This window comes from Podarcis liolepis (assembly GCF_965112155.1).
Source record: "Podarcis liolepis genome assembly, chromosome: 2".
Classification (NCBI taxonomy): domain Eukaryota; kingdom Metazoa; phylum Chordata; class Lepidosauria; order Squamata; family Lacertidae; genus Podarcis; species Podarcis liolepis.
This window is the reverse complement of record NC_139555.1, coordinates 84914974-84936382: the sequence shown is the minus strand read 5'-3', so window position 1 is coordinate 84936382 and position 21409 is coordinate 84914974. Positions and strand designations below refer to the sequence as shown.

At 41.8% G+C, this 21409-nt stretch overlaps 2 protein-coding genes and 1 long non-coding RNA gene across 3 annotated transcripts in view; 2 read left to right on the top strand and 1 right to left on the bottom strand.

Annotated features, from left to right (window-relative positions):
* MGLL (monoglyceride lipase) overlaps positions 1-18876 on the bottom strand; it is a 160555-nt gene extending 141679 nt beyond the window's left edge. Inside the window, exon 1 of the mRNA XM_083489422.1 lies at positions 18742-18876. The gene's annotated coding sequence lies outside the window, so the exon portion shown is untranslated. The remainder of the gene's footprint in view (positions 1-18741) is intronic.
* Positions 1-20924, top strand: part of KBTBD12 (kelch repeat and BTB domain containing 12) — a 55186-nt gene extending 34262 nt beyond the window's left edge. Inside the window, exons 5-6 of the mRNA XM_083489319.1 lie at positions 760-957; positions 18811-20924. Coding sequence (XP_083345445.1) covers positions 760-957; positions 18811-18977 — 365 coding nt within the window. The 3' untranslated portion in view covers positions 18978-20924. The remainder of the gene's footprint in view (positions 1-759; positions 958-18810) is intronic.
* Positions 13145-17886, top strand: LOC310700229. The gene is made up of 4 exons (XR_014522510.1): positions 13145-14442; positions 15655-16271; positions 16515-17574; positions 17611-17886. It is a non-coding gene; the product is annotated as an uncharacterized lncRNA (long non-coding RNA).
* Positions 20925-21409: the final 485 nt, after the last annotated feature.

The window sequence follows — 21409 nt, the reverse complement described above, 5'->3', positions numbered from 1 at the left end:
ATTCATTCATATATTCACTTGTCCATCCTTAATTCTTTAGAAGGTGTGTGCAGTGTTTTGCCTCTCTTACTATGGAATGCACATCCAGCCTGGTTTTTTTAAGGGGTGAGCAACAGTTTAAGTTTCTCCAGCACACCAAAACCATTTAGTTCTCTCTTCTCCTATTTATATGCACATAGGACAGATTAAGGAACATGGAGTCCTCCAGGTGTTGATGGATGGACAATTTTTAAAATAATATTTTTGACATACAAGTTTTCCAATATACCAGACTTGCACAAAACAACAGATTAAAAAAGTGTGTGTGTGTGTGTGTGTGTGTGTGTGTGTGTGTGTGTGTGCTACTCTCAGCCATATCAGAAGCCACAAAGGAGAACCTCACCAAGCAAGTAAGGGGTGTGTTCATAGAAGACACTCAGCAAAATGTCACCATACACATGCTAAAAACACACACACCCCATACAATGCAGTACATCCACAGTTGGGTAACATGCAATTTTATATTGGATTCCCGCCCCCGCCCCTCATTATCCATAAATCAGGAAAATATGAATTAAATGTATGGGGAGTGTACGCTACCACTTGGATGAGGATAATGTTGTGTGGATGACGTATAAGACATATCATATCAATCAAATCAACTTTAAACAGCCTTGCGTACACAGCTGATATGAAGAGCCATTAGTGGCAATGCATTCCTCCATGTTTTCTGCTATCATTAATGTATGTCTCTGTCTGTTTGTCTTTCTCTGTCTACAGGTGGGATTGGCTGTCTTGGTCGAGACAGAGGACAGTCACGGCAATGTCTTGATGCAGTGGAGATCTATAACCCTGAAAGGAATTTTTGGAGAGATGGTCCTCCCATGCCCTATCCTCTTCTCTCCTTGAGAACTAACTCTACCTCTGCTGGCACTGTGGAACGGAAGCTCTATGTCTGCGGGGGATTTCGTGGAGCAGGTACTGGATAAATCCAAAGAGAATGTGGCTGTTTTTGTAATATGCAGTAGGAGCCACCAAGGCATCTGAATACAGATTCCATCATCCTAAGAGATACAAGTTGCATCCTGACCAGCTTTTATAATCCCTTCATTCTTCTGATACATGAATAAACTGAGCATCATGTCGCCTGTTCCCTTGGAACCAAACTTGAAGGGTGTTTTTATTTTCCCAAGTTTTTCAACCCTCTGTATGTTGCCCATGTCCTGACTGGTGTTTGTTTTTCATGCTGCTGACTATTTTTATAAAGTTGGTAGAGCGGGAGAATTTTAATCTCAGGTTCATAGTTTCAACCCCCAATTTGGGCAAAGGATTCCTGCATTGCAGGAGGTTGAACTAGATGATCCATGGGGTCCCTTCCAACTCTACAATTCATATATTCTCTCTCTCTCTCTCTCTCTCTCTCTCTCTCTCTCTCTCTCTCTCTTTCTTTCCCCCCCCCCCTCTCTCTCTCTCTCTCACACACACACACACTATCTAGGCAGAAAAAATTAGAAAGTTGCTATAACAGAGTTCCCAGCAATATCTGTGGTTCAGCTTTCTCGTAAAGGTAAAGGTAAAGGTAAAGGGACACCTGACCATTAGGTCCAATTGTGACCGACTCTGGGGTTGCAGCACTCATCTTGCTTTATTGGCCGAGGGAGCCGGCATACAGCTTCCGGGTCACACAGAAACACCGTTTACCTTCCTGCTGGAGCGTTACCTATTTATCTACTTGCACTTTTGATGTGCTTTCAAACTGCTAGGTTGGCAAGAGCAGGGACCAAGCAACGGCAGCTCACCCCATCGCGGGGATTTGAACCGCCAACCTTCTGATCGGCAAATCCTAGGCTCTGTGGTTTAACCTGCATCCCAGCTTTCTCCTTGTTGTTGTTTAGTCGCTTAGTCGTGTCCGACTCTTCGTGACCTCATGGACCAGAGCACACCAGGCACTCCTGTCTTTCACTGCCTCCCGCAGTTTGGTCAGACTCATGTTTGTAGCTTCGAGAACACTGTCCATCCATCTCGTCCTCTGTCGTCCCCTTCTCCTTGTGCCCTCCATCTTTCCCAGCATCAGGGTCTTTTCCAGGGAGTCTTCTCTTCTCATGAGGTGGCCAAAGTATTGGAGCCTCAGCTTCACGATCTGTCCTTCCAGTGGGAACTCAGGGTTGATTTCCTTAAGAATGGATACGTTTGATCTTCTTGCAGCCCATGGGGCTCTCAATGGTCTCCTCCAGCACCATAATTCAAAAGCATCAATTCTTCGGCGATCAGCCTTCTTTATGGTCCAGCTCTCACTTCCATACATCACTACTGGGAAAACCATGGCTTTAACTATGCGGACCTTTGTTGGTAAGGTGATGTCTCTGCTTTTTAAGATGCTGTCTACGTTTGCCATCGCCTTTCTCCCAAGGAGCAGGCGTCTTTAATTTCGTGACTGCTGTCACCATCTGCAGTGATCATGGAGCCCAAGAAAGTAAAATCTCTCACTGCCTCCATTTCTTACCCTTCTATTTGCCAGGAGGTGATGGGACCAGTGGCCATGATCTTCGCTTTTTTGACGTTGAGCTTCAGACCATATTTTGCACTCTCCTCTTTCACACTCATTAAAAGGTTCTTTAAATCCTCCTCACTTTCTGCCATCAAGGTTGTGTCATCTGCATATCTGAGGTTCTTGATGTTTCTTCCGGCAATCTTAATTCCGGTTTGGGAATCATCCAGCCCAGCCTTTTGCATGATGAATTCTGCATATACCGTATTTTTTGCTCTATAAGACTCACTTTTTCCCTCCTAAAAAGTAAGGGGAAATGTGTGTGCATCTTATGGAGCGAATGCAGGCTGCGCAGCTATCACAGAAGCCAGAACAGCAAGAGGGATTGCTGTTTTCACTTGCTGTTCTGGCTTCTGAGATTCAGAATATTTTTTTTTCTTGTTTTCCTCCTCCAAAAACTAGGTGAGTCTTGTGGTCTGGTGAGTCTTATAGAGCGAAAAATACGGTAAGTTAAATAAGCAGGGGGACAATCTTTTAAAATTTTAAATAGTTCAGCTGGAATATCATCACTTCCACTGACCTTGTTATTAGCAATGCTTTCTAAGGCCCATTTGACTTCACTCTCCAGGATGTCTGGCTCAAGGTCAGCAACCACACTACCTGGGGTATACGAGACATCCATTTCTTTCTGGTATAGTTCCTCTGTGTATTCTTGCCACCTCTTCTTGATGTCTTCTGCTTCTGTTAGGTCCTTTCCACTTTTGTCTTTTATTATGGAAATCTTTGTGCGAAATGTTCCTTTCATATCTCCAATTTTCTTGAACAGATCTCTGTTTTTCCCCATTCTACTGTTTTCCTCTATTTCTTTGCATTGCTCGTTTAAGAAGGCCTCCCTGTCTCTCCTTGCTATTTTTTGGAAATCTGCATTCAATTTCCTGTATCTTTCACTATCTCCCTCACATTTTGCTTGCCTTCTCTCCCCCGCTATTTGTAAGGCCTCGATGGACAGCCACTTTGCTTTCTTGCATTTCCTTTTCGTTGGGATGGTTTTAGTTGCTGCCTCCTGTATAATGTTACGAGCCTTCATCCATAGTTCTTCAGGCACTCTGTCCAGCAAATCTAAATCCTTAAACCTGTTCCTCACTTCCACTGTGTATTCATAAGGGATTTGACTTAGATTGTATCTTACCGGCCCAGTGGTTTTTCCTACTTTCTTCAGTTTATGCTTGAATTTTGCTATAAGAAGCTGATGATCTGAGCCACAGTCAGCTCCAAGTCTTGTTTTTGCTGACTGTATAGAGCTTCTCCATCTTTGGCTGCAGAGAATATAATCAATCTGATTTCGATGCTGCCCATCTGGTGATGTCCATGTGTAGAGTCGTCTCTTGTGTTGTTGGAAAAGAGTGTTTGTGATGACCAGCTTGTTCTGTATTAGCCTTTGCCCTGCTTCGTTTTGAACTCCAAGGCCAAACTTGCCAGTTGTTCCTTTTATCTCTTGACTCCCTACTTTATCATTCCAATCCCCTATAATGAGAAGAACATCCTTCTTTGGTGTCATTTCTATAAGGTGTTGTAAGTCTTCATAGAATTGGTCAATTTCAGTTTCTTCAGCACCAGTGGTTGGTGCATAAACTTGGATTACTGTGATGTTAAAAGGTTTGCCTTGGATTCGTATCGAGATCATTCTATCATTTTTGAGATTGCATCCCAGTACAGCTTTTGCCACTCTTTTGTTGACTATGAGGGCCACTCCATTTCTTTTACGGGATTCTTGCCCACAGTAGTAGATATGATGGTCATCCGAACTGAATTCGCCCATTCCTGTCCATTTTAGTTCACTGATGCCCAGGATGTCAATATTTATTCTTGCCATCTCATTTTTGACCACATCCACCTTACCCAGGTTCATGGTTCTTACATTCCAGGTTCCTATGCAATATTTTTCTTTACAGCATTGGGCTTTCCTTTCGCTTCCAGGCATATCCGCAACTGAGCGTCCTTTTGGCTTTGGCCCAGCTGCTTCATCAGCTCTGAATCTACTTGTACTTGTCCTCCGCTCTTGCTCAGTAGCATGTTGGACGCCTTCCGACCTGAGGGGCTCATCTTCCAGCGTCATAACTTTTATATGCCTGTTGCCTTTGTCCATGGAGTTTTCTTGGCGGGGATACTGGAGTGGCTTGCCGGTTCCTGCTCCAGGTGGATCACGTTTGGTCAAAACTCTCCACTATGACCTGTCCATCTTGGGTGGCCCTGCATGGCATAGCTCATAGCTTCTCTGAGTTATTCAAGCCCCTTTGCCACGGCAAAGCAGTGATCCATGAAGGGGAGCTTTCTCCTAGTGCCTCTTAAATGAGACCCCATCCTGTAGTTTATATTATTTCACCTGATGTGGCCTTGAGAACATGGCTCCGCAGCCATCCATCATGTATGTAAGGCTGGCCCTAGCATTAGGCAGGGTAAGCCTTATACAGCTGATTTTGGGTTTAATGAAAGGGCAGCAGATTGATAGATATTTAATTTAATATGGGCTGTATCCAATTAAGTAATTGGATGAGAGCAAGAACTTCCTCTACTTGTTTACTTGCTGAAGGCGACAAAATCTGCTTTGGAGGGTTAGGGGAAAACCCAGAATTGAATTTTTTGTGGGGGGGGGGCAGGGATGCACAGGGAGATGTGTGTTCTATACAGCTTTACTGGAGCAGTGAGTGCCATTTGCTGTTCTCATCCCAGTAGTGAGCAATGGTGTGAACCTGCCCTCACTCCGTGTTTACACCAGAACGTTGAAAAAATCTGAAGGCTTGCCTGTCCTTCAGCTTCTATATGTGGATCTTCACAGCTGTCAAAACTAAAAACAGCAATGCCCTTGGCCAGACTCCCGCTCTAGTGTGCAATGTGTACTGTTCCTTATCCTTGATACTGCGCACGACTGCTTTCTTTGTTTTCATATATTCATGGCGCTTACAGGAGAATAAGCACTAAGGAAGCACAGAACAAGATTATCTTATCATTACTATTAAAGTCCCGAGAGAGATTTCATGTTCCCCAAATAGTGAGAATAATACTGTCCCACTTGTGTAAAATCTGGTCCCTGTCCCACAAGGCCAGCCTCACTCACACACACACACTAGCACGCTAAGCATGGATTTTTCATTGTCATAGTAGCAGCTATTGAACCAATCGGCATCCTTCGCTTCCTAACTCATCAGCATACTTGGATACAGTTGCTTAAAAATATTTTGTCAGGTGGCTTCAGGCATGCAGTCTTCTCATACTGTGGCTGTTCGGTTTTCTTTCTCTGCCCCCCCCCCGCCTGCCAAATACACCTAGGTCTTAAGTACATCAAACATGTATTCCCACCTGACACAGCTGCTGTTGCCACAGTTCCTTTCACAAGGAAAACGCCGGCAGACAGATACATTATCTAGCACTAATGAATGTCAAGTCAGGTTAATTACTTCCCAGATTCTCTGCTTAGGAACACCACAAAACATGCATCCATCTTTTATGTGACAGTAGTTCCAGCTGGGCTAGGTTTGAGTTGTTATCTCACTTCATTTTAAAGCTCTGTGTTCTGGATTCTATTCAAAACTAACCCTTCTTCCCACTGCCATTCTTAAAAAAATAAAATAAAAAGACAGACATATTCATGCATTCTCAAGAGGCCTGGAACTGTACAGCTCAGAACACTGGTGATGATGGTAATAATAAATCGCTGTATTTCTGTGGTAAATCTTGTGGGGCCCTCCAGGCATACTTTTTATTGTGCGTTCAGGATGATTTGTGCTCATGGTGGTATCAAGGTAGTTACGCACAATGCTGGTTTCCCTTGAAACAGTTTTGGGGTATACCTACTGTTTTGTTTCCAGTCAGAGCATGTCCCATAGTTTTCTCCTTAAATTGTGTCACTTTGTGTACAACAAGTATTCAAAGTGTGTGCGTCTTTTCTCCCACTTTCGCTGTGCTATAGTGCAAGAGTACCTTGACAGAGGGCAACCATGCGGTGACATTGAGGGAGCATTGCAGAACAACTAATGTTGTGTAGACAGTTCAGTATAAGTGCACAATTGTTTCATCAATAAAACACCAGAGTGAAGGGGCCCTGCACTTGTGATAGTGCAGCCTATAGCACTGACTGGCTGAGCTGGTGTGTAGCACTTAACAGTTTGCAATCCAGCTTCTGTGACCTTGGCCAGGACGTAGTTAAATGTCACACGGAAAAGTTTGGATGGGCTCAAAATCTCACAAAGGAGCAAGTTAAGGATTATGAAGAGATCCTGTGACATAGGACAGGGATTAGCAGACTTCAGATTTGTGGGTTCTACTTCATTATTTTTAAATGAAATCTCAAGTTCTGCCACCTGGAGCTGGGTGCAAAAGATATACACATGCTAAGAATGAAAGGACTCTGAACAATTGTGTGTTCAGTTGTGTGTGCCTGCAGGTGGATTTCACATACTGATTTGCCCTAACCTGCCTATTCTTTGCGGGCTTCTATTCATCTTTTATTTTCATTCAGATCTGAAAAACAAAAAGCTGAAACTTAGTAGGTGAACAAATTCTGAGTACTGATGGCATGCATCAAGTAAATGAAGCAATTAGATTCAGCATGACTAACTGACTTATCATCATACAGTTTCTGAATAAGGCCTTTTGTACGTCAGAACTGCCATGATAAACACCCTGTCAAAAATGCCATTATGATGGGAATTGGAGCCCTATCCTGATCTAGAGAGAGGCGGGACTGGCACTGGAAGGAAAAAGGGAGGTGTTTTTCACAGAAAGGTTTGCCACGACGAAAGAAGGGCTAATGACAAACCTCAAATCTCATCATCACGAAAAACTGACTTTGCACGCTGAACTGCTCAAGTTAGTTGCTTTGGAGAGTTCTTAGAATAGTCCCTTTCCCCCTGTTATTTAGATGTGGGATAGCTTTCCTCCACACCTGTGCCCTTAAAGGGATGGCAAAATGTAGCCCAAACTTGGAGGTTGGGGAAACAGCATGTAAACAAGATCCTTAACTAGTGCTGGAGGTTCCCAAATGCATGAACTCACAAAACTCAGTATGTGTTTGTACTGCAAAGTGAACAAATGTGACCAGCGCCCCTGACAGCTGCTTTCAAGACTGTGCATTTATCTGAAATGTCTGTAAAATAATTATTTATATTACAATGTAAATATTACAATTTGATAATCCCAAGTGGTGTTCAGGCCAGTGGACGTCAATACTGGCTGCATATCAGCACACAGCTACAAGCCCTCAAGTCTCATTCTTTTCAAAGTTTGCATAAACAGTGAGCTGGGCTGAAGAGGCAGCTATGGCGTCCATTTGACACTGAGATGGAGTCTGTTCAGAGAACTGTTGAGACTGCAGGCAGCTATGATTTTTCGCGCTTGATTTGCTGCTTAATATTGGCTCGTCCTTGCTATTAGTAATTGCTGTCTTCCCATTATTCTATACAACTGAAGCATTAAGAGAGCTCATTATAAGTAGCTTGAAAACTCTGCTTGAAATCCCTTTTCCAACCTGCTCTGACATCAGCCAGGAATCTACACTCTTTCTTCCATTAAAGCAGTAAAACAGTTATTTGCTTATTAACTGTGCTGATTCTGCTAATATGCATCTAATGATAACATTAAGGCAGGGAGGAATCAATCTTTTTGTTCTGGTGATTCTGCCCGCTCAGCTCCTTTCCACCTCTACCTCTCCAATTATATCCTAGTGTCGCAAATAGTGATGTCCTCCAGTTGTCAGCAATATTCAATCCAGCAGTGGGAGGTTCTGCAAGGCCGTTTTGCGTTAGAATCTCTATGTCAATTACAGTTTATAGCTTTGCTTGCCCCAAGAGGCTATTGTCTTTAAATGAACACTCAGGAATATGCAGTGGACAAGAGCTGCCTTGTGTTTTCCAAGTGGGTTGACTGCTAAGCCATTGCCCGTATATTACTGATTTCAAGAGAGTTGTTGCAGACTGGTAGCACAATGCTTCAATTACGGCTCTTTCACTCTCAAGCTAAACCTCCGGGCGTCCAGGGGCTGACAGCTGTGGCCTGTGTTTGCCTGACACAATTGTCACATTTAGTATGCTTCACTAAAGGAAAGGGCAAGCACCAGCTTCAGATAACTTGAGGTGGTGGTGGAGAACTGGTGCTTCACTTGCAGAGGTAGCAGCAGCCAGAGGCCATCAGTGGAGAAGGTGAGCTGTTCACCTGGCCCTCCTCCACAGCTGCTGGATTTCCTGCCTCATGAGGAAGCCAGCCCTTTTTGCACCTTTAGCCAGCAGAAAGGGTGTTGTTCCTTGTGGGGAGTTGCTTTGGGGTGGGAGTAAGCAAGAGCAAGGGTTTCGAGGCCCAATTCAAAGGGCTGGTTTTGACCTTAAAGCCTTAAATGACTCAGGACCACAACCCCTCTCCCCATATGAACTAACCTGGACCCTGTGAGCATTCTCTGAGGGCCTTCTTTGTGCGCTTCTTCCATGAGAGGTCTAGAGGGCGGCAACACAAGAACGGGCCTTTTCTGCAGTGGCTCCCCATTTTGTGGCATGTTCTCCCTAGGGAGACTTGCCTGGCTCCTTCATTACATATCTTTAGGTGCCAGGCAAAGACATTTCTCTATAACCAGGGCTGATTAAATATTCTACAGCCTTTTAAATGTATGGGAGGGGGGGGTCATTGGTTTGTTTTTGTTTCATTAGTTATTTTGTATTCTCATTTTGTTTGTTTTTTGTGTTGTGAGCTGTTGCATGATCTTCAGGTGAAGGGCAATATACAAATGTAATAAATAATAAATAGTAATAAATAATATTATAAGTAATATTTACAAAATCTTCTCTTTTATGTTATTTTGTAACAGAATGCCTACCATTTGCTCCCAAATGGAAATATAATTAGATGGCCGTAAGCAATGGGGTTAAAACCTGCCTCTTGCCCTTGGTGTTGTATGGTCTGACTTCCACTAAGAGGAGACCCATGGGTCCCCGCAATGTGCCCCCCCCCACACACTTACCCAGCTTATTGGCAGATATTTTGTTAGTTTGAAATTATTATGCATTAAGCAATCAATTTTATTCTATGCTATTAGTCTATGCTATTGACATATGGCTCTTGATGTGGTTTAAAATAACAAGTCAGCAATATCAGCATTATAAAAACAATTATAGAGAAACAGTATGAGAAAGAAAAACATCAGCAATCATCAGGGCTGCAACAACACATTGTTTACATAGATGACTCAACTTAAAAACTAGATGGGAAAGTGAGTTTTTGCTATAGGCCTAAATTGGGTGGGCTTTGCAGGCTTCAACTGGACAGTGAATGGTTTGAGTGCCACCACTGAAAAGGTCCTGTCTCTGGTGGGAAACAACTCCAACTCTGATGGCAGTAGTACCCAAAGCAAAGTCTTTCCATTTGATTTATACTCATAGAGTTGGGAAAGGGAGGACACTCCCCAAAACTAGTTGTCGCAGGATTGGAGTTACATAATCCGCATGGCTAGCTCCAAACCAAGAATGTGCTGCAGTGTACATGACTCCCAAGCCAGAGTAATATGGCACTATTGGGGCTGCAGACATGCCTTCTTTGCATGTGGGACACACAGCTCTAGGTTGCCTCCAGAGACTGTCACTATTTTGTGTGAGGGATTCAACTGCATACTAGAAATGTAGGTTTACACAACAAAAGTGGATTAAAGGCTCTGATGCAACAAATCAACTTTAAAAACACACATTTTGCAGTTAGAAAAGTGATGGGGAAATGCCCTAAAAAGTCTGGAATCATGATCAGCTGATGGGATGATGTATAACCTCCCTGCAAACAAATCAGAACAAATGCTCAGCAAAGAGCAGATATTGTATAACCTTCGCTCAGGCTTTGTGCAAGTAAATTGGGATGAACACTCAATAAACAGTTCATTTGGAGAAGTCCCTAAACCACACACTCCTACCACACAAGGCCTTGCAACCCCTGCCAACATTTTGGTTCTATGATGCATGCTAGAATCCCCATTATCTCATGAATCCCCATTGCCACTTCTAAGCTATTCAGTTTTTCAGTCTGTCGGACAGGCACATTTGCCCAATATTTTTACCAGGCACAAGAGGCTGTAACACAGAACTCTTTAAAACAAAATTATTGGAGATGTTATATAAAAAAGTAGACAGAAAAGGTCTGGGAATTCCAAATATAGTTTGGTACTGTCAAGCGATAAAATTAGCTTTAATAAAGGATTGGTTTTCTCCAGATAATATCATAGAAGTAGAGTCATTACTTGGAAAAAAGAGATCTTCGAAATATGCTGTGGTACGACGATGACAATTGGGAAGGCATAATTGTCAAAGTTAAAGCAACGGTATGCCCAGGACTTTCCCCATTAACTTCATTTTTCTATAATGAATTCATAAACCCTGATTCTGGTCTAATAGGAGTTTTTAAAGATTGGTAAATCACAGGGTTAGATGTTATTAATGTATTATTGACTGGACAAAATATTGCCTATGAGAAAATCACAAAAATAATGGGAGGAACAAGACACCCAGCGTTTCAGTTCTTTCAGATTAGGGGAGCAATAACTTTTATACTTACAAAATATGGAACACTAATAAAATAAAGTAAACATGAAAGGGGCCATAGGTAAATTCTACTATATGATTTGAGATACAGAACAAACAGTAATTTTATGAGAAAACGAGAAAGGGATGTTAGATCTGAAATAAGAACAGATGAATGGAAATGGTTATGGAGTCATATTCTATGTAGGCTGGTATCAGCAGATTTAAGGGGAAATAATTTCAAAATCCTGTATCAATAGTATGTTACACCATACAAGCTGAATTTAATATATCAAACAGGACTGGATAATTGTTGGAGATGTGGGGTAAGAAGAGCAGATTTTATGGATATATTTTGATAGTGCCTTATCATCCAGGTTTTTTTTTTGGAATATAGTTATAATACCATCATAGAAATGGGTGATCATTATACACCTCTTGAGCCTAAAATAGTGCTTTTAAGGTTTTGTGGAAGTGACAGTCCATTTATTAACAGCTTTAAAAATAATGCAAGCAAAGAACTGGGAAAACAGCAATGTACCATCCTTATTAGATTGGACTGAGAAAATATCATCTCCTGTAACAATGATCAAATTAACTTTCTTTAACATAACACATATAAATCAGCCAGATAGATTTATGGGGAAATGGGCTATGCTCTTTCTGTTTTTGAATAATAAATATCAAGACAATGCATAACTATATGATGCTTTTAATCTACTGCAATCATATAAAGATTACTCATTATTATTTCTGTGTTGTACAATAAGACAAGCATATGGGAGAGAGCGGTAGGATGGAAGAGAAAGCACTAGAAAGTGCTAGGATAGTATCTTTTTGGAATTAATAACATCAGTTTCAACAGCACCCCCAACTGATGCTCTCAGGACGCAAGGGGAATTTGATGACTTCTGGAGCTCAAAGAGTACCATGTGATTGTAGAAGTCCGCTCACCTATCAGGAGCCGGATCTTGGCTTGCATCCTGGTTTGGCGAATGGGGATGCAGGCTTGGACATGGGCTGTGCCAGGGGGCGGAGCTGACGGCTTCCCTTGGGTCCACTCAAGGCCCGGTCTTATTCAACATCTTTATCAATGACTTGGATGATGGACTCAAGGGCATCCTGCTCAAATTTGCAGATGACACCAAACTGGCAGGGGTGGCTAACACCCCAGAGGACATGATCACACTTCAAAACGACCTTGACAGATTAGAGAACTGGGCAAAAACAAACAAGATGAATTTTAACAGGGAGAAATGTAAAGTACTGCACTTGGGCAAAAAAAATGAGAGGCACAAATACAAGATGGGTGACACCTGGCTTGAGAGCAGTACATGTGAAAAGGATCTAGGAGTCTTGGTTGACCACAAACTTGACATGAGCCAAGAGTGTGACGCGGCAGCTAAAAAAGCCAATGCAATTCTGGGCTGCATCAATAGTATAGCATCTAGATCAAGGGAAGTAATAGTGCCACTGTATTCTGCTCTGGTCAGACCTCACCTGGAGTACTGTGTCCAGTTCTGGGCACCACAATTCAAGAAGGACACTGACAAACTGGAACGTGTCCAGAGGAGGGCAACCAAAATGGTCAAAGGCCTGGAAAAGATGCCTTATGAGGAACGGCTAAGGGAGCTGGGCATGTTTAGCCTGGAGAAGAGGAGATTAAGGGGTGATATGATAGCCATGTTCAAATATATAAAAGGATGTCACATAGAGGAGGGAGAAAGGTTGTTTTCTGCTGCTCCAGAGAAGCGGACACGGAGCAATGGATCCAAACTACAAGAAAGAAGATTCCACCTAAACATTAGGAAGAACTTCCTGACAGTAAGAGCTGTTCAACAGTGGAATTTGCTGCCAAGGAGTGTGGTGGAGTCTCCTTTTTTGGAGGTCTTTATGCAGAGGCTTGACAACCATATGTCAGGAGTGCTCTGATGGGGTTTCCTGCTTGGCAGGGGGTTGGACTCGATGGCCCTTGTGGTCTCTTCCAACTCTATGATTCTATGATTCTAGGAAGGAATTCCTACTATAGAACCGGCCCTGATTTAGAACCAGTAGCTTGGCAACTGTACAAAGAGAACTTAGAGGATGGATCATAAGGAGAATAACCTGTTAAGGGTAGGAATTATTTCTGACTGTGGCCATAGACTGATGCATGGAATGGTAAAATTAACTGGTCTGGATTTCAAGCATCTGATAAAAATTAAGAAAACTGTTGTCTGGATAGCAGGGTACTGCTGAGGAGGTAGCCTTGCAGTGTCGAGTACCAAAAAAATGTCAAGGATAAGGATGCTAGGTTCAGGAAGGGGCGGAGATTTTGCACTCTCTCTTCTACATAGCTGCAAAAGCAGCTGAACTCTCTCTTAATGTATATCTGGTGGGTCAAATTGCCAAGAGCAGCAGTTCACAATGGTTTCATCCCCTCTGATAGACCCACCTCTGCTTCTGAGAAGGGAGAGGGAAATATTTGGGTCGTGCAAGGCTAGAAGGAGTGGTAGTGCTGGGGGAAAGTGATGGGATCTTGAGGACCCATTAAGGAAAAGAGAGGGTGTGGCTGGGACAGAGCAGATGAGGTGAGAAGGGTAGAAGAACAGCAGGGAGACATAATCATAGAATTGTAAAGTTGGAAGTAACCCTGGGGGTCTTTTAGTCCAACCCCTTGCAATGCAGGAATCTCAACTAGATAACATAGATAATGAACAATAATAACAGTATGGGAGACTGGGGACTTGCTATTGCAGTTCTTGACCACATAAAGACTTAGAAATTTCAGTGACTCAGGAACTAGATCTTATTTCCAGACTATGCAACAGCCTTCCTGTTCGACACTGTTCAGATCATTTATCCTCTTTTCTCCTTTTGCCAACATCTATTTCTGTGGGTTATAGCATTCATGAAAGTAACTTACCCAGAATTATTAGACTTGGGTTACATCCACAAAATACATTTAAGGCACTGGAGGAAGCCTGAGAACTTTAGTTTGTTAAGGGTTCTGACCTCACCATGCTACAATTTGCAAATTACGGTCCCTGGGATGGTGCAGACATGTACATATACGTACTTTTGACAACCAAACTCTTTTGATTTGATTCCTTTTCATAGTTCAAGGGACAGGAGGCAACCACCCAGCATAAAATAAAATAAGATTCAACCCTTCCATATATTTTTTTTTAAAGTCATGTGCTTCAGATGCCAACTTCCTATTTTTTGCTGTTCTTGCATGGAAGAACATTAAAAAGTACATGACAACTCAAATATTGAATTGCAGACACTTTTCTGCAATTCAATATCTATCTATCTATCTAGATAGATAGATATGAATGAAGTTGGAGTTTCATCTTCAAAATTGCCTTTCCTGAAAAATGCAACTTTCCCATAAAAAGGGAGAGAAAGAAAGTACAGTAGCAGCAGCAATCGATATGTAGTACCATAGCGGTAAGTATAAACTCTAACCACATATGGAATGCAATTTTCAAAGAACAGAGAAGTAGATTAAATATTTATCCAGCATACCCTAAAGCAATCTGTAAGCTTCCCCGTGCAGTGGCCAGTCTTGAGTGAAGGAGGCCGAGTCAGCCTGTCATACAGCTGTAACAGCAAAACCCAGCCTGGTTATGTCTGACTGGCAAAATGCATTCATACTTGGAAATGGAAGTTTATGAGCCTCCAAGTAGTGCTTCTTCCCTTGCAGAGCATAGTATGGCTAGGAATATTAAGCAAGTATGTTTCCTAATAAAAAACAAATAAAAGTAAGCTAGTGGCACTTATCCTGGACAGAGGTGCAAACATGAAAGTCTTAAAGCCTTACCTGGTCTTTAAAAATAATAATTCACTGCTAAATTTGTGACTTGAAAGATACATCAAGGATACTATCCATAATGTAAAAAAAAAGAACAAAGCTATACATAAAAATATAAACTGAAACCACCTTGCCAAGCTCACAACAAACCCAATGTGTGGGTTTGCATGGTACTGTACTTTATTGTACCAATAGCTAATAAACACATTCAATTTGTTCACAAAGAGATCAGCAGATTAGTTTAATGATATGTACAATATCTCATACTTGAAATATCTATTCCTCCAGTGTTGCTAAGTTCATTTTTCCCAGTTATAAAAGATGATCAGTTTAAGAACTGTCAATAATTGTTGAACTAATTCCCTATATTCCAATGGTGTTTGATCCTTTATCAGTGCAAATAAAATAAAGGATCAATTAGTAGTACTGTACATATCTTGTTATCACTTCAATCTCCTTTACCATGTCAGACCAAAATTTCACAACCTTAAAGTAAGCTCAAAATGTAACATTCCAGATTAGCAGCCTTTTGCCTCCAACATAAATTACTTGCCATACTTGCTATGGACACAACTGGCTAATAATGGTGTTAAATGCCAGCATCAGATGAATTTAAGGCTTGACCTAATTGTACAATAAGTGACATTTTGCCAAATCTCCAATGATCCATTGAGATTTTACCTAGTTTGTCAAAACAAGACAAGTACATTCACTTTTGGTAGCTGGTTCCATGACAAGCACAGATAAATGCCTGTGGAATTCTGACCAGTTAATGACACCTTCCTTTCTCTCCTTCCTATTTGCCATTAAATGCATTTTTTTAAAAAAAGATACGTTTTAATCTTTAGACCATAAGGAGTCCTCATCAGCAAGAATCCTCATTGGATCTATGTAAACATAGACACCCAGCGATGCTGCTTCCTTTTCTCCTAGCACTGCTTCCACAATTTCAATGATCTATTCCTTTTTCAAAAAAATCAATGTTTTTACAGCTGTTCACTCCCCTCTTCAGCACATAAGCTTGCATCTCCTGTTCTTGCAGACCTATGTCAATTTTGTGAGCAGTGAAAAGCTAGAGAAATGAAATGTACAGTATGTGACTTTATCGGTTTCTCTTCTTAGGACTGCAGTTACTGTATGCAACGTGATAAAGGACTACTGTATTTATTTAACTTGTTTTCTATCTTCCCCATCTCAAAAGTTTCAGGACATGCAACTACACAAAAATAAAATCCATAAGTGCAATATTTATTAAAACACAGAATACAAATATCATAATAAACAATTACCCCATGCCAAAGAAATCACTGTGCGCATTATTCCAGTGGCATAATTTCATCATCCATAAATAAGGGATAATGAGCACCCTTGAAAAGCAGCAAAATAGCCTCTCCTCTTGTTCCACTTTTATAGTCCTCAAGAAAGGGCAAGATTATAATGGAGATACAGTGGTACCTCAGGTTAAGTACTTAATTCGTTTCGGAGGTCCGTACTTAACCTGAAACTGTTCTTAACCTGAAGCACCACTTTAGCTAATGGGGCCTCCTGCTACTGCCATGCCGCCAGAGCACGATTTCTGTTCTCATCCTGAAGCAAAGTTCTTAACCTGAAGCACTATTTCTGGGTTAGCGGAGTCTGTAACCTGAAGCGTATGTAACCTGAAGCATATGTAACCTGAGGTACCACTGTATTACAAATGAAGAGAAAGCCCCAGTCAGAGTCCAGTAAATAATTTCCTGTGTTAACAGTGAAGAAATTTGCTGGAAATTCAGTGGGAATGCAACAAACAGACATTTGGGAGGATGTGCATTGGAATTGGCTATGACTCCCTGCTGAGGGTGAACAGTGGCAAACCCAAGTTTGTTGCTGTACAATGTGTGAAATTGCTCAAAGAGTTATAATCCACTACCCCAATGGCTGTACCAAGCCAGGCTAGACCTAGAAATTCCTCAGAGCAGAGAATGAAAAAGGTGAGCAAATCCTATCCACACATTTTAGCTACAGCAAAAGTTCAGCTGAAAATTTCTAACTGGTATTTGGGGGCGGGGGGAGGTAGCTTTAAAAGAACTTCTCATTAATACCAAAGCAGTTGGCTTTTTGTAATAGGTGTCAAAAAGCCCAGCTTTTGTGCTAGAAAATAAATGGCTCTTCCGTTCACCTATAAAAGAAGAGGGGGGAAAGAACTCTGAAGCAAAATTCTCTCTTGCTTGGTGGCTCTTTTGTTACGGTACGATTGCTCAGCCATGGTTAAAAGCTGCTCTTTATAAAAACTGGCTTTAACAGAGTTGCTTGAATCTAACTGCTCTTGCCAAATCCATCAGTTTTTCCAAACAGGCAAAGTACAAGAGAGGCACTGAAAGTTGTCTCCACCCTGCGAAGGAGATGGCTGCTTAACACTCATGCCCATGGAAACCACAAAACTCAGTTTCCAGAAGCCTGGAGGGCATTTTCTTACACAATGCATTTGAGAATGTCTGACATGTCTTTGTGTGTCGCATGTGAAGGCTACTAATTTGGGGAAGAATTTGGAAAGGATGTTGAATGTTCACTGCAGCCAATAAAGGTTTAGTAATTGCATTCCGAGTTAAGTTTAAAGAGGCAGGTCTCATCCTTCTAAGTGAAAGTACCCTAAGTTTTATCCACAACAACAAAACAATGTAAGATAACCAGGATTAGAATGGCATACTTAGGATAGCATACATACCTTTTAATGCAGATCTAACGATTGCTGAATCTACTTGCAAGCCAACATCCACTCTAATTAGTTTGTTCACTTGTGTGTGATTTGCAGCTGCCTGCCGAAGTTACTCATTTTAGTTTCTCTTTTTTCCATGACCACGCCAAACATTGGGAAACCATCCCACATCCCTTGCAATGTGTTTTCTGCAGGGTTATGCCGTTTCACACACCAAAAGATTCCAGCCATAGCAAATTAGTGCTCGAGATGTGAATGCAGGGCAAGTGTGACAACAGGGCCCAGAGCCAGGAGTCATAAGAGCATAAAGATCCCTGCTAGACCAGACCAAAGGCCCATCTAGCCCAACCTCCTGTTCTCACAGTGGCCCAGCAGATGCCAATGAGAAGCTGGTATTTAGAGCCCTTTCTTACTGAGGGCTCCTATCCTAACATATCATTGTAGCCACTGGGAAATGTAAAACAAGTCATTTACTTGCAGTGAAATAAATATAGAACTAGGTTTAAGTTATGTGCGAGTAATATTAGATTATTTGGCATGCAAGCTTTTTATTTGTGGGTGAGGTCCCCACCATCCCTTGAATTGGGGGGCTGGGGACAGGGCCCAAATAACTATTAACTCTGTCCAAGCAGCCAAAACAAATTGGATTGTTTGCACACTAGCCCTTTTTTCAATAACTGCTATCCTTTCTCCGACATTCACATTTTACAGATAACCCAGAAGCTATCATTGCTTGGTCACTGTCTTGCAGTGTCTTCAGTGTTGTTTTTCCCCAACCCCTGAACTGATGTACATTTTCTTTTCCTTTTCTTGTCAATAAAAAGCAGTTGTAGCACCAGCATAGATAGGCAAAACCCTACTGAGGCTTTTACAGGCAAGCAGGCCCTTTCATTAAAACTCCTGCTAGCAGGGAATGCCCATGTTACTTGTATCCTGTTCAGTATAGATGAGGATAAGAAATTAAATTATTGATTTCCTTTCGTTTATTTTTGATCTTTATTTCTTTTTGCAATACAGTGGTCAAAGGAGAGAACCAATACTCAATGAATGATGTTTTTTGTTATAAGCCAAGCAAAAAATGACTTGGCATTCTTAGGTCAAATCAGCACAACCTGGAGTTTCCAGACACATTATACAGCTTGGAATACAAATATTGGGTTTGCAAATCATGCTTCAGTCACTGCCATATCTCCTTTTAATCTAAGCATAACATAAAAGAATTTTTTGCTTTGTTACTTACATCAAAGATGCTTTCTTGACTCCTTTGTTGATGTTGCATTTCATTTTTCTTTTTCTTTTTTGGTTGCAGCTCGCCATGAAGTTATCACCAAAGAGATCTTAGAGCTGGACACCTGGGAAAATCAGTGGAATGTTGTGGCTGTCAACGTCCTCATGCATGATAGCTATGATGTCTGTCTTGTTGCTCAGCTGAACCCACGGGATCTCATTCCTCCTCCTCCTGATTTAGTGGAGTAATAGGCATGCAGGTTTCCCTTGCAGTTGATATGTGGAGCTTAGAACAGAGACTTTCATATAAATGGCCAGCAAGGTCTCCTGGACACCTAAAAATGCCAGGACAACTGTTAGTTAAAGCATCTGGAGTGAATGCGAGCCTTTGCAGTCGCTTAAAGAATCAAGAAAACATTTGCACATTCAGAAATCAGAATTCTATACTGACATAAATACTGTGAAACCATTAAATTGTCAGCAGAGGGCCAAATGGAATGCAAAAGATGGCCTTAGGGTGCAATCCGGTACCTGTTTACCTGGAAGTAAGCTCAACTGAACTCAATGGGACTTACTTATGAGTTAACACACATAGGATTGTGCTATTAGTCTCATAATCAGGTGGTATTGGCTCAAAAGTCAGATTGCATTGGCCCTGTGTTGATGGCGGAGTTTGCAGATAAGCAGCCTTCTTTCATACAGTCCTGCATACTGTACAACCATAACCGTCCAGGTGTTGAATCTCAGCTAGAACAGATAGAACATTAGTTCTCTTGAAGTTTGGAATAAACTATCAGCAATGGTTTCCTAAAGTTCTGGTTTGGTGCCTTATACAATGAAGGATTTTGCTTGCCTTAATACCTCGGGGCTTGCTTCTTATAGTTTCCATATGGAGTGAAGAGGAGGTCCATACAAAGCTGTAGGACACGAAGTCAAAGCATTGGTCTCTCTAGCTCAGCACTGTCTATTACAGAGATAGCCAAACTGGTGACCTCCAGGTGTTGTTGTACTACAACTCCCAGCAGTCCCAGCCAACATGCCCAATGGATGATATGTAGTCCAACAACATTTTGAGCACACCACATGGGTTACCCCTAGTCTGCTATGTCTAGCAGTAGCTCTTCACTGTTTGAGGCAGGAATCTTTCTCTATCCCAACACAGAAGTGCCAGGGATTGAACCTGGGACCTTTTGCATGTGTTCATCTACTGAGTTAGAGCCCTTCTCTGTTGGTCTTCTGCTACCATAAGGCAGGCTGGGACATTCAGAACTTTCCACCCAGGTTGGTCTTATTGGTCCTTTATCCATCTCTTCTGTCCTGAGTTTGACACTAGAGCATTAAGGAAGGGCAATCTCTGCTGCTGCCACTAGTGCCATTACCATCACCTACTGCTCACCTGGGGTGGTTTGTACTGAGGTAGAGAAAGGGTGAGCTGAGAATGCAGATGTCGCATCAGTAGTAGCCCTGGAGATCCTAGGAGTGAGAAAGGGAGAAAGAGCTGAAAAGGGAAGAGAATCATAGGTGTGAGGGTCCAGAATGAGTGGTCTAGGGCTTTTGGGAAGCAGTCATTCACTTTTCAAGTGTAATGTGTAGCCAGCCCATATTTAAAATTCCTGCTACTGGAGCTTGAACAGAGGAAAAATGAGGAGAGTGAGATATATTTCCTACCCTGTTTATGACTCATCAACTTTACCTTGAAACATCAATAAACGTTTCATAAAACACACAAAGGTAGCATGAACTTCACAAGAAGTTGCTCAATGCAGAACACTGTGCTAGGGTTGAATCAACATGTGTATGTGTTTAATAGAAAGAATTAATCTAGAAAAGAAGTGAAGCTGTGAGCCTCATGACTCAACCTTTTCCTTCCTGTGTGCTTTGTAAGTAGGATGTATTTGACAGTTAAAACATTTACATGTGAATGTTTCACGGCTATACTGTCAACACTAGAAGAAAAGGTTTTAGCCTATAGTCTGGGGAAATGTGGGTGCTGCTTCCATAGATTATGTTGAATCTTGATTCTGATGTGGGCAAAAGGCCATTGGGATGCTTGCAAGTGCACACAAACAAAGTATACATCGCTTTGTTGGAGTTTAGAGATGATAAACAGTACTGAGGAACTTTCTCCACATATGCCCCAAGGTTTGATGCTATATTTGTCCAGTTTGTCCAATAAAGCTGCTATATTTTTACCTAGATCATCTCCAGACTGTCAGCATGTTGTGGGAGGGATTCAAGCACATCCCAAAGTTTAAGTTTGTGCAGTTAAATTGGATTAAAGCACTTTGTTGCTCTAGCATAACAAATCTACATCTCCCCTCCTTTAAAAAATGACCTTGTGGAGAATTGGGAATACACTGAAAAGTATAGGATGAACGAATTATTAATAAGAAGACATATAAACACCCTGTATGAGCTATGTGTGAGTGTGTGCGCATGCAAGCACAGCACCCAAACTCACAAATTAAAAATCTCTATTGCTGCACACCAACCCAATCTCTGAGCGGTGCAAGATTCCAGGGGTTCCAGGCGCTTACCCAGGGTTCGTTTTTCCTTCTGGAAATGAGGCACAGCGGAGACTGTGGTGTCTTTATTATACAGTATATGGTTTATTTACACATATATACAACCTGAGCCTACGATGGAGAGGTTCCAAGCATTTACACCCCAGTTAGGTCTTG